We start from the raw sequence: 12,907 nt of genomic DNA, 5'->3' as shown, positions 1-12,907 counted from the left end.
ATCCACACCGACCTCTGGGGACCTGTGCAAACCGTTAGCATAGGCGGGAGCTCATACTACATGAGCTTCACCGATGATTTTTCCTGGGAGATGTACATCCTCTTCCTGAAACTAAAGAGTGAGGCTCTTGGTGCATTCAAGCAGTATGAAGCGCGACTCACCAGACAACACAACGCTAAGGTCAAGACGTTGCGTTCGGACAGGGGAGGAGAGTACTTGAGCGCTGAGTTCGACGCCTACTTAGTGACCCAAGGCATCAAACGGGAGCTCACCGTGCACGATTCGCCACAGCAAAACAGCGTAGCTGAGCGCCTCAACCGGACGCTGGTCGAGTTGACACGTGCAATGTTGCTGGCGTGCAATGTCCCGAAATTCCTGTGGACTGCAGCGGTTAGCTATGCTAGCTGGCTGCGCAATCACTTACCTTCGTGGGCTACGCCCGGCCACACGCCATATGACTTGGTACATGGGCGTAAGCCCAACCTGGCCCAGGTGCATGAATTTGGCGCCCGGGTGTATGTCCACTTGCAGGATGCAGGGAAGCTCGAGGCGAGGGCGGAGGAGGCGATCTTCATTGGAGTAGATGAGCAGAGCAAGGGGTACCGTGTCTACTGGCTGGGTAAGCGTCGTATCTCTGTGGAACGGAACATTAGTTTCATGCCCACAACTGTAACTGTGGCTGCAGACGTACAGCTCGAGGGGGAGAAGGCGCTGTTGCCAGCGAGTAACGACCAGCACGTCTCGATACCCACACCATCTACCCCACCAAAGCTCCAGACACCACTCCCAGAACCAGCTGCCCCCAGAGCGACACGCGTTAGGCCTCCCATAGGGTACTATAAGTCCCTACATGAGGGGGAGTCAGCTTCGTTAGCGACCACAGACGACAATGAAGACGATGCCTCACTTACCCATTGGGCTCTAGCAGCAGCAGAGCCCGAACCTACTCTCCAACAAGCCTTAAACGGCCCGGACGCTGTGGAATGGCAAGAGGCCATAGACTATGAAATTAGTCAGCTAGAGAAGCTAGGAGCCTGGGAAGTGGTAAATGTACCACGTCATGCTAACGTCATACCCTGCCATTATGTCTTGGCCACCAAATGCGGCCTGGACGGTGAGAAGCTCAAGCTCCGTGCCCGACTCGTGGCAAACGGCCAATGTCAGAAGCACGGCCTCGATTACTCGGAGACTTTTGCTCCAACTTCCAACATGCCAACCATATGCACCGTTCTTGCTATGGCCGCCCAGAAGGACTGGGAAGTCCACCAAGTCGATATCAAGAGCGCGTACTTGCACGCAGAAATCAAAGAGGACATCTACATGAGAGCGCCTCCTGGATACCTAAAGGCTGGTGAGGAGGGCAAGGTACTGAAGCTGAAGAGATGCTTGTATGGGTTGAAGCAGGCGGGATTCGAGTGGTCGGAAGAATTGGCAAGTGTGTTCTTAGAGATGGGCTTCACGTGTTCGCAAATTAACCAAGCCGTGTACTACGTATGCGAGGCTGACAAGCACATGGTGGTGACCGTGTCGGTTGACGACATGGCCGTCACATCAAAGCACCTGCGACACGTCACCGAGTTCAAGGAACACCCTCGTCAGTACTTCGACATCACGGACTTGGGAGACCTTAGCTGGCTGCTAGGTCTCAAGGTCGAACGCACAATCACACTCTCACAGCACGCATACGTCAACACCGTACTCGAGCGTTTCCACCTGACCGACTCGAAGAGCGCCGTCATCCCAATGGACGCGGGTAGCACGCTGACCGTGGAGCAGTCTCCAGACACCCACACTGCACTCGCTGACATGCGAGACGTACCTTACCAACGTGGTATTGGGTCGCTCATGTACGCAGCAACCAGCATGAGGCCCGATATCGCGTTTGCCGTAGCAACACTCTCCCAGTTTATGCGCAACCCTGGACGGGTGCACTGGGAGGCGGCAAAGCGCACCATGCGCTACCTCAAGGGTACAGCCGGCTACGGGATAACACTAGGAGGGACAGACAAAGGATTAGAGGCATACATCGATGCTGATTGGGCGTCCCAGCCTCACCATCACTTGATGTCTGGGTATGTGATCATGTTGCATGGGGGCCCAGTCGCATGGAGCTCGAGGAAGCAACCCATCATAGCACTGTCCACTGCGGAGTCAGAGTATATCGCCCTGACAGCTGCCGCGAGGGAAGTACTCTACTTACAACTTCTCCTCAAGGAACTCTACGGCGAGACGCACACTTCCACCCCCATCCATTGCGACAATCAATCGGCTATTGCGTTAGCGTCGAACAACAAGTTTCACGCACGTACCAAGCACATAGATATACGTTATCACTTCGTCCGCGCCCACGTGAAGAACAGAACTTTCGAGCTGCACTATTGTCCCACAGATGACAACGTAGCCGACACGTTCACCAAACCATTGCCTCGACCACGCTTTCAGAAACTCAGGACCATGATGACACTTGGTCCCGCTCGAGGGGGAGTGTTGTTTTCGGTCATATCGGATGCTTCGGACGACGCCACGTAGGACGAGCGCGACCATTTGACAGAGGCACAAGAAAAGGGACGTCGAGTGTCACTCGACGTCCATATACCAATGTTTCACTTTAACATTCTCCTTACAACGCTAATATACGTATCACGTCAGTTTTACCTTATAAACCTCGTAGATATTGAACGAACATCTCAGTCCCAAAATATAGACTGAGATGTGAGTTGTTACATTCGAACTTACTTTAGAGCGCGCACTGATTCAAACGAGTAGATTGTCCCTATCTACTTAGCTCCCTCCCGATCCGCTCGCCTCGAATCTTGAGACCCCCTTACCCGAGTATGTGCCCTTAATTTCAGAATGATGTCCGAAGAAAGTCCAAGGACGTCTGAAGGACATCCGAAGCGCGGGAAAGTTCGGAAGGACTTTCCGGACGAGTGCAAGTAACTTCCGGACGAGTGCGGGAAAGTTCCAGAGGAACTTCCGGAAATTACGATGAGGTTTCGTCCTGATACGGATACGTGTAATGGCTACTTAGGACAAGTCCTAAGTAGAAGCAAACAGAGGAAAGGCTGCAAGGACAAAGTCCGAAGCAGAATAGGTCCAGAGGACCGCAGGAAAGTTTCAAACGAACGTCCGGAAACTTCGGAGGATCGGATGAGCGGATAAGTGGATGAGCGGATGAGCGGATGAGCGGGGATCGGATAAGCGGAGCTCTGGCCTAGGGAATTTCTCCCTAGGCCTGAGATGGATATTGACTAAGTTGATAGACTAGAACTGATGTGAGGACTTAGAGTGAGATCTAGTGCGAGGACTAATATGATATTCAGACTGAGGAACTACAGGACATATACAAGAGTTTATATACTAAGGAAATAACGGAAAGATCAGTAAGCAAGCATCCGAGGCTATGTATGAAGCATAAGCAAAGTTATCAAGCGCGAGTCGGAAATGAAGCATAGGTTAACGGATCAGTAAGCATACTGGTAGTAAGTATAACTGAGATACCGAGGACAAGGAATACCGAATAGAGGAATAGGCTGTGTTAACGTTATATGCACAGGAATTGAATTAGGAAGCTTATCGTATATCGGATCAGATCAGATCGGACTGGATGTCCGGATGAGACGCGTGGATATATGGGATATGACATTAGGGTGATGGGACAAAGGATGACTGATGCAGGCTAGCTGAGGTATGGAGGTAAAGGGATGTGGATGTGGATGTGGATGTGCAGAGGTGCAGGGATCCGGATGGATAGAGGACTGGAGACATGGATAGGGCGTCCGAAGGTCCGGATGAGGCGTGGGAATATTGTTGGATGTAGGTCCGGAATATGGGATATGACACTTGGACCGAACCTTTGCGGACAGTTCGCACCGGTCAGGTTCGGTTTTTTTTTCGGTTTGAACACGAACCGGACCCAAATTTTTTTACAGCTAGCAAAAAAAACATATATTCGAAGTACTTGTACTGATAACTATGTATCTAACATATCTAACGAAGTTGCATTTCCCTCAGCCTCTGCTGCAGCAGAAGTGCACAGTGCTTCTCAGTGTTGAATGCGAACTCGAATATTGAAAGAGGAGAGGTGTGGAGATGGATGGCAAAAGATGGAGCGCTCTCCAGGAAGCTGTAAAAGATTAGCCAAGGAAGTGCTGTGTGTTTCATAGCCTGACTGACCTTTGCACAAGCACCATAGTAGCCTTGAGCGCTGATTCCTGAACAAAGATTGTCTAGTCAAATTAGTATCTGTACATCAGCTTATGCAGGAATCAAGATCATGTACTCCCATAATGATAATTGAGAGAATTGTTCAAGAGAAGGTGTAAGTTCTGGTGGGTCGTTCATTATCACGTCATCACAACTCAAATGAGACGTACCTCCAAGAGGTCTCCACCTGAGACTCTCGAGCATGAATGCAGTGACCTCGGCAGCATTTCCTGATCATCAAATGTTGGCACTAATCATGAGCTATCTCAGTCAGTGTATGTCGCATAAGTGACTCACATTTTCATCTTGAGCAAGAGGTATGTCGACGGTCGTCAGTGCGTGTGGAATGTCCTTCAGAAACAACTTGAGGTTGAAATTACAATGTCAGGACTGTTGTTCGATTGGTTGGGATGCATTTAGAGGCCGTGTGCTGAAATGTATCTGAGCAAACGACACCAATGAATGAGGCACAATGGGCTTGCAGGAGGAGCTGCACGACGAGATGTGTGGTTTGATTTGTTGGGGAGTTGAGCATTTTTCATAGCGGTCGACAATGATTGGTTTGATTTCACCAAGATCAAGAATTTGTTGATTGATTGTTAGACAAACCTCATGATTGAGGACAGTGCTGACACTGCTGAGTGCCCAACAAAGAACATATAAGTCCCCCATCCAGAGTCGAGTCTACATGCGCAATGTACCTAAATAGTGTCAAGATTGATTCAGACCAGTGCAAACACAACCAGTCTCCGCCATATGCATTGGAGAATCCTGGAAAATATATCAAAGTAATATATTGGTTAGTTTATGATAGAGCTTGATTGATGGTTAATTGGTACCTTGAGCTTGATTGGACAACCGGGAGCACAAAATGCGAGTGTCCGGACAGAATTGAAAGTCAATGCAGATGTCGAGGATCCCAGAAGTTGAAGTACCCATGAGTGCGGAAGAGAAGTTACCAGCTTTGCTGATATCTCAAGGAAGTTTCGGTTCATGGTTCGGAATGGTTCGGGAAGGTCCGAACCCATGACCGAACTGTCCCAGGAACAACAAACCGTGAACCTCATTTTGGTTTGGTCCGGCCAAAATGGGGAACCGTGGACCGAACCATGAATGAACCTGACCAATGGTCAGGTTCGAACCATGGTTCGGAACTGGACCACGGCAGCACTAATTATGGTAGGCTAACTAGCAGACATAGCTAGATAGAGCAACCCCGCACTACCCTGTACCATTCTAGCTCAGCAACTAAGAACAATCTCCGTACCATTCTAACTTGGCAATTAAGAACAATCCCCAGCAACTTAATCATGCTTCTGCTTCGTATGTTCAGAATCACGATCTTTATTCATGGATGATGTAATACAGCATGTATAGTCAAAAATAAGGTACAACTACACCGATCAGGCGTGATCGTCACAGAAGTCATCAGTGTCCATCACAGGCATTGTCAAGTCGGGTAATGACAGCTCAGCATGGAGGAAGGGAGGTGTGGTGTCGATACCAGGGCTCAGGGTCGGCATCAGGTAAGGTGCCCAAAGCACACAAAAATGGCCAGCAAGCCTATGGCGGATATCAGCCTGTCGGGCAGCATAGGCCTGCAAGCCTTCGGTATGGGCAGGGCTCTCTCCTGTGAATTGACTTCTCTGCTCTTCCCAACACTGTGCATCCCAGTGGAAAAACCATATCACTCTCTCCATTTCCTCTGTGAGCAATTCCACTTCCTCTGTCCATTGTAGGGCTCTCGCCCGGCTCTTGCACCATTTGATATGCACTCCTGGTAATATATTAGATTAATTTGAGAATAATGCCAGTGATGCTGACCATCATCATCACAATCCTGGCCATTGCAATCAATCCCCTCCATCATCCAAATCCATGATACCTGACGTCTTCCTTCCCAGACACCAAACAGATCCACAAGAGGTTTGATATGCTCATCTGCTAGCTCGTGCAATCGGCCCTTCCAATCCATCTTCTTCAACAGCATGGCTAGGAATTTTAGGGCTGTCCAAGCCGATCTGTAGCATTTTATGCATGCAGTACGCCAGCCATGGATGCAAGTGAGGGCGTTTTGGGCTCGCATATTAGTGCCTTGGCCATGCATCTATTCACATTTAAATGTGAGAAGTGAGCAGTGTATATGCAAACACTGGCGAAGCTCTTCAAGCGCATCATGGGCCTGGGCGTAGCGTAATTCCCATTCATTGTTCTGAAGGTGCTGATCTCATGGCTTGTTCTTCATCTGTGAAGGTAACCACAGTATGATATCTTCAGCATTATTTTGATCATCGTGCCCTCCTTGAAGCACTGCAGGCATGTAAAGAACCTGAACATGACCCCATGTCTCGATTTTATGGCAGAGCAAGTTCCACATCCGAACAAGGCTGCCCCATTGTGTATCCATGATATGCACACCCATGGACTTGACCAAAGACTTAAGATGACGTCTAAAAATTGTCAGCTGGATTACTGATGGGCACTTACTGTTCTTCTTCCAGGTCTAGACCGGACACAATAAGTACACTAGGTGAGACTTCTGGATGTAATGAGACATCTACCCCATGCTCCAGCTTGTGTGCTTCCAGCTTGGCCAGTCTCAGCTGTGCACCTGCCTGTGTAATTGCTACATCTATTGTCAGTGAGGGATCACTAGGAAAGTAAGCTTTACTTACTGATAGCTTTGGTTTCAAGTGGATTGGGAATCATGGTGTCGTTAGGATTCTGTTCCCAAACCTCCATTTCACTGAGCCATGTTGCATGATGTTCAATAGAGATCACAGCATCAAACTCGTCAAAAGCAGCCTGGTGTTCAGCCCTTTCGACCAGAGCATCTTTCATCTTATTCAACAGCAAAGCACCCAAGCCTACTACCTTCTTCCAATTCCAATCACCAAAATGGTCGTCGAGTGTGTCTCGATGGCACCCTGGGCCCCATGTTCTTCATACTCGAGGCCACTGGATTGATGTTTGACCAACCTCTTTCTGGGCCTCGCCATCCGTCCGGCCAATGAAGCAAGTGAAGTTGAATGAGAATATCGATTGACATTTTGCAATGTGTGCGGGAAGGTGAAATTTCGGTATGAAGAAGTGAATAATCTTTGATACATAGTCTAAATGGTGTGACTGAGGGAGCGACACCATGCATGACCAGATGTGCTTGTGCTACTGGCATGCAATGTCATAGGACATGTTCAATATCTTGAGGGAATTGTTACTCAACATGGAGAAGAACAGATAATCCATATTAATGTACCTGTACAACATGATCAGTTCCTTACACCTAAGCGTGGTTCAGCCCTTGACGTACTTTTCGCCTTTCTGTAGATCACCAACTCCATTACCTCGCTTTATGTTGTGGTGTGTGTAGTTGACCATGCCAACACCAGTTGCAGCCAGTCCTTGAGACAATTTGGTATCCACCATATTTACTGCATTGTGACTCGAGCAAGTGCTTTTCTGCGAAATGGAATGAGAAACATACAGAAAAACATGGAGATCACATACCTCTTGTGCTTCTCCAAGATGCTCAGCTAGATATGACTTGTAATCAGCCTCCTCCACAAAATACGACCATCCTTTAGAAAGGCTGGGGTTAGCATGATCAGTCGACACATTGCACCTCTTCAAGCAAAAGTTCACATCTATGGTGACAAATGTAGTGTACAACCACCTGAAATAAACATTAGCTCATTGTCATCATTCTCACACGTCTCTGATACTTACTGTTTATCTTTTGTTGCATGCTCCCAGCCATTGGGCAAATTTATACCAGGCTGTGGACAAGCTAGACAGATGACGACACATTTGCCTTGCAATGTGCCCTCAACCCCGCTCGATTCATGACCATGACCAAATCATTTCAACATTTTGAGATGACTCCACTCACGAACCATTCACATGAATGTGTTGTAGTGGTCCTAAAGTCAAACATTAAACTTATAAGTGGGCAGAATATCGAAGCACCTTACCTTGGGTTTTGTGAGCCCTGTATTATCCGTCAAATGAACTAATGAGTGGTAGAATTCATATGTGGAAGCCTTGGACTCAAAAGATAATATCTGAAAGTGACGCAATAGTTGAAATGTTGCTGCAGTCCTGGGGTCAATCAATGTTGATGGGAACCAGCCATGACAAAGAAGCTGCCTGATGTGCGTGTTGGAGGTTTCACAGCCACAAAAATCCAACCCGACTTCATGGATTCTGTTTGTATCTATTAGCACAAACTCGTCATTGAATGCCGGTCGAGGGAGAATACAATTTTGGCTGGCAGGATGCCCAAGCTGGACTTGAAGGCCGAACATCTTCAAAGACATGCCCTGGAAGAATTTGCCAATCCATTCCTGCAAATAATTTAATATTTTGAATTAGTACTGCAACGACACGTAAGTACCTGTATTTGATGGGTGGGAGACCGCACATGATTGGTCACAGTGCATTCACAACAATACAACTGCAAATCATCGCAGTCTAGACATTGAAACTGTGCATGAGCATGACATCCCCTGCATATACCACTAGCATATTCTCCACATCCATCCAATCGAATGAGTTCAGCAACATAAGTGTCGTGTTTGCTCATCCAACCTAGGAGGGGATTGTCCTAAGTACTGGTTAGTAACCAAAATGAGCCAAGAGCAAGTTCTTACTGCAGCTGTCCGTCTGCGCTTATGAGGCAAGGTCTCATGATGACCCAGAGCATTGTCCATGGGCATAGGATCATTGTTGCCAGTAAAATATATGTTATCTTCTTCACTTGGTGTGGGTTGAATTGATTGGGACATAGATGAAGGCGATGAATTTGTGCTGGTAATATTGCGCCTTGTGACCCGCATAGTCCCATCATGATGGCCTGAAAATGTAACTGAGGTATGCACATGTTGTTGTGGCTCTATATGTGAGGAAGTGGATGGTTTATATACATTCATATCATATGAATGCACCTCTGACTGTTGATTTTCCAGGATGTTCGGGGCAAGGGAACCGACTGAATCGTACTATGCGGCTGGCCTAATAATGACAGAGCATTAGTGCATACATCAGATTTATAAAGATATTTCTCACCAATAGGAGGGGGGATATCATATTCAGGCTGCATCTCTCGCTATATGTGAGCAACTGTTCCTTCTAAGATGCAAGGGACATCATATTCAGGCGCTGTATGTGCGCAACACTGGGCCAAGCACAGGCCTGTGAGAATTCATTAGATAATATGTGTGATACAATAAACATGTTTTATTGGCTGACTAGTGACCACGCTACTGCCAGGACACTGTAGAATTTATATTATGTAATATTTGCCAGTATTTGGACTTGGAAATACATTCACACCTTCCGTCTATGGGATCCACCACCTTCTATCTGCATGATCCTCCAGAGCATCATCAGGCATTTGACCAGAGTATAACAAGGCTTTACCTAACTTTATCTGATATATAATGTTAAAAATATTCATCATAATTGCAGACCACTTGATAAAGGAATAAATAGGTAGACTACATAGGCAGATTCTCTCAAGGCCATCATATTGGCAAACCTATGGTAGTAAGTTGTGATCTACCTAGCACATTGATACTGTTATTATCGAATGTACCAACTATGGCTAGCTATATATTGGCAGCTTCCAATTGCAAGGGCTGCCATCACTGGCAATGTGCCCAAGTGTGATCAGCTGTACCTAGCTATATATACATAGCTTTCAATTGTGAGGTCTACCATCATCAAATATTTGATGATACATAGCAAAGCTTTATTAAACTGCAGAAAACTTGACAAAGGAGTAGATGAGTAGACTACGTAGGTGGGATTCCCCATAAGCCATCATATTGGCAAACCTATGGTAGTAAGCTGTGATCTACCTAGCACAGTGATGCTGTTATTATCAAATGTACCAACTATGGCTAGCTATATATTGGCAGCTTTACATTGCAAAGTCTGCCATCACTGGCAATGTGCCCAAGTGTAACCATAAATTGACAGAACAATCTTGTCAAATCATATGGCTGATATATTGTCAGACATACCTTCTCTTACCAGGATTGTTTTTGATTGCAAAGTCTACTATTATCAACAATGAGTCTGGGAGCTACAATGAGTTGTCAGACAACAGTAAACTGTTGTTTCTATATAAGATACATCTAGCAATATATAGGTAGTTTTTGATAGAGAGACCTAACATCTCAACAAAGCAAAATGCTGATACATTGTCAGACATAACCACTCTTACATGTAGTGTTTCCAATGGTGGTGTCTAACATCACTGACAAGGAGACACTGTTGTCTCAGACCTAACATCTTTAGCAGTGAGTCTAAGTGCTACAATGAGTCACCTCAACAAAGCAAAATGCTGGTACATTGTCAGACACAACTACTCTTACACATAGTGTTTCTGATGGCAGAGTCTAACATCACTGATAGGGAGCCACTGAGTTGTCTCATGAAGGCAAGAGGCTTATAATTTGGTCACATATACATAACATTGCACATGCAGAGAGGGATTTGTTATGCCATCATCATATTATATTTACACAATATTCATTAATTAATACAGGCTGTACAGGACAATAAAAATATTACAACAAAATTAATTTGTGACAGTAGATTGCTCTTGAAGGGCAGCACATTTTTTTGTGAATCTTCGAGAGCATGCTGTTTTTGCTGATACTACGCTGCAACGACAAAGAATTAGGAAAAACACGACTGTGCAAGGTATTAGCCTGGGACTTAAGGTGTATGAGATGCATAATGAACTGAGTCCACCACATCATCAGGTCACCTACCTCCTCACTTTTATAAGGATCTTCTAACAGGTCCAGAATGCTATGATAGAAATTTTCTGAATCTGTGACCGTGTTGGTACGGGAGAATACGGATGATGAACTCAACGAGAACCGAACCTGAAATAACAATCAACAGGGAAGGAATGCGGTACTAAATTGGCTACATGCCTGCATGGCAATATAGGCCAAGGATCCTCTAGTTACGGATTTCATGCCATGGAGGTATGTGTTGCCGGAGCATGTAGCCTTTGGTTCCTTATCTACTGAGCTTGGTGACGTAAACACATGTTTGAAACCCTACGAAGGAAGACTTTGCTATGAGTGAGAACGTTAAATAGATTGAACTCACATAGACGAGTATATTGCTCCTCAATAACCCCTTCCAGGGATCTTCAGGATCATAAACATAACCTGCATATAAGAATATTGGCCACTGGTCACCACAAACTGTGGTTTCACCGCTCTTGAGACACTCTTTGGTTCTGGGTAGCATAATGACATTTTGGTTATTGCATGACAGAAAGACTTACTCTACATTCGACCAATCAAGGCCCGCAGGGCAAAGCAACGCTCCCATAACTTCATGGTTAAATCCCCGGTCAGACTTCATGTTTCGGGAAAGAGGAGGTATGACTACTTGTCCTCTGGGGACAAGCCATTTGATCACAGCAGATTTGAGGGTTTTGGTGTCATCACCTCGCATGTCAGATGCCCCTTTGCCTAGCTGTTTACAAGGTCAGTTTGATGACCTTCCATTACTCAAAACTTACCATTTCTCCTACGTGGATAATGTCCTCTTCCTCTCCACTAGTTAGGTGATCTAAGAGGCCAGGATAGGAATCCAGCAACTCCATGAATACCCTGTGTTCCCGTCAGATACTAATGTTAGCTGTACCGTAAGTGATGTGGATATGCGATGATGTGATTGGACTCACTCTGCGGGATAGTCCTCTATGAAAGGGTCCTGTGATTCCTTGAGTTGGAGTATACCTGACGTAAGAAGAGCAGGGTAGTTGCACAATGCAAACACTGTTTGACCAAAATGCCAACCATGGAGAACAAGGGGATTCAATGAAACTCTGATCATCAAAAGTCAGGGGGGTTTGCTACCATCTGTAAGACCACCTACACCTTTTTATGTAGACCCATTTGAAGGGCTGAGCCACAACACTTGTGTGAAGGATCACCGGAGGGATTATTTTTGTCAGTACTCATACTATAAGTTGAACTATGTAGGTATAATTACCAATGTCATGGAAAATGAGCCACTTTATATGTCAAAAGTTCAATAGTATGTAATGAAAAAAATGGCGCACTGGCTAAGTGCCATCAATATTGTAATGCAATGAAACCCGCCTAAGAAACGGAGTAGCTGTATCGGGAGTATCGTTACGAAAAAGCCCTAGAACCTAGGGTCAATTAATTTCCTCTGTGACATCTGAGCTTCAGGGTCAGAGATGAGCTAGCTGAGCAGAAGAGAGAGCACCAACCCATTCATAAGTAGGAGCTGTCAAACCCAATCTGTCCTGAGATGTCTCCCTCAAGATAATGGATCTTCCTCGACGAGGTTAGAAGTTGCGTATTTAACCCTCTCCTCAAATGCATTGAGCTGAGGCATACTGCTGTATGTCCCTGGAGCCGCCGAAAATCAATTGAGACCATAGACTCTTGAGACCTCTGGTCATCTGAGAAGATTGGCAAGCATATAGGATCCCAGTGTCGCGGTGGATCCAGTAAGGAGTACAACACACCCATCATCAAGCCTGGCTTTCTTTGCAGGTCTTTCTGCTGAGCCAGAGTCAAGTTTCACAAAATTGGCTGAGTATTTTTGGATCATAGCTCCGATGGCATGAATGTGGAGGTCTCACAAGGACTCGGGAGTCCCGTCCGCGCATGCAACAAGGGCAGCAACCTTTCACGCT

At 46.2% G+C, this 12,907-nt stretch overlaps 2 protein-coding genes across 2 annotated transcripts; both read right to left on the bottom strand.

Annotated features, from left to right (window-relative positions):
* Nucleotides 1-5,609: 5,609 nt before the first annotated feature.
* On the bottom strand, nt 5,610-8,788 carry HD556DRAFT_1433970 (uncharacterized protein; the record flags this gene model as incomplete). Its single annotated transcript, XM_041305282.1, has 15 exons — nt 5,610-5,983; nt 6,031-6,300; nt 6,322-6,427; nt 6,518-6,656; nt 6,694-6,832; nt 6,882-7,133; nt 7,182-7,319; nt 7,425-7,462; nt 7,517-7,665; nt 7,714-7,879; nt 7,933-8,040; nt 8,107-8,126; nt 8,178-8,419; nt 8,465-8,549; nt 8,600-8,788. The coding sequence occupies 15 exons, from the start codon at nt 8,786-8,788 to the stop codon at nt 5,610-5,612; spliced, it is 2,415 nt and encodes an 804-aa protein (XP_041155958.1).
* A 743-nt stretch (nt 8,789-9,531) lies between these two features.
* On the bottom strand, nt 9,532-12,072 carry HD556DRAFT_1433969 (uncharacterized protein; the record flags this gene model as incomplete). The annotated part of the gene is made up of 8 exons (XM_041305281.1): nt 9,532-9,577; nt 10,828-10,905; nt 10,957-11,102; nt 11,154-11,282; nt 11,335-11,467; nt 11,516-11,709; nt 11,756-11,846; nt 11,921-12,072. The coding sequence occupies 8 exons, from the start codon at nt 12,070-12,072 to the stop codon at nt 9,532-9,534; spliced, it is 969 nt and encodes a 322-aa protein (XP_041155957.1).
* Between the last annotated feature and the right edge of the window lie 835 nt (nt 12,073-12,907).

This window comes from Suillus plorans (assembly GCF_016647745.1).
Source record: "Suillus plorans strain S12 chromosome Unknown HD556scaffold_65, whole genome shotgun sequence".
NCBI classification, from domain to species: Eukaryota; Fungi; Basidiomycota; class Agaricomycetes; order Boletales; family Suillaceae; genus Suillus; species Suillus plorans.
Note: the sequence above shows the minus strand (reverse complement) of the source record. Positions and strands in the feature narration are given on the sequence as shown.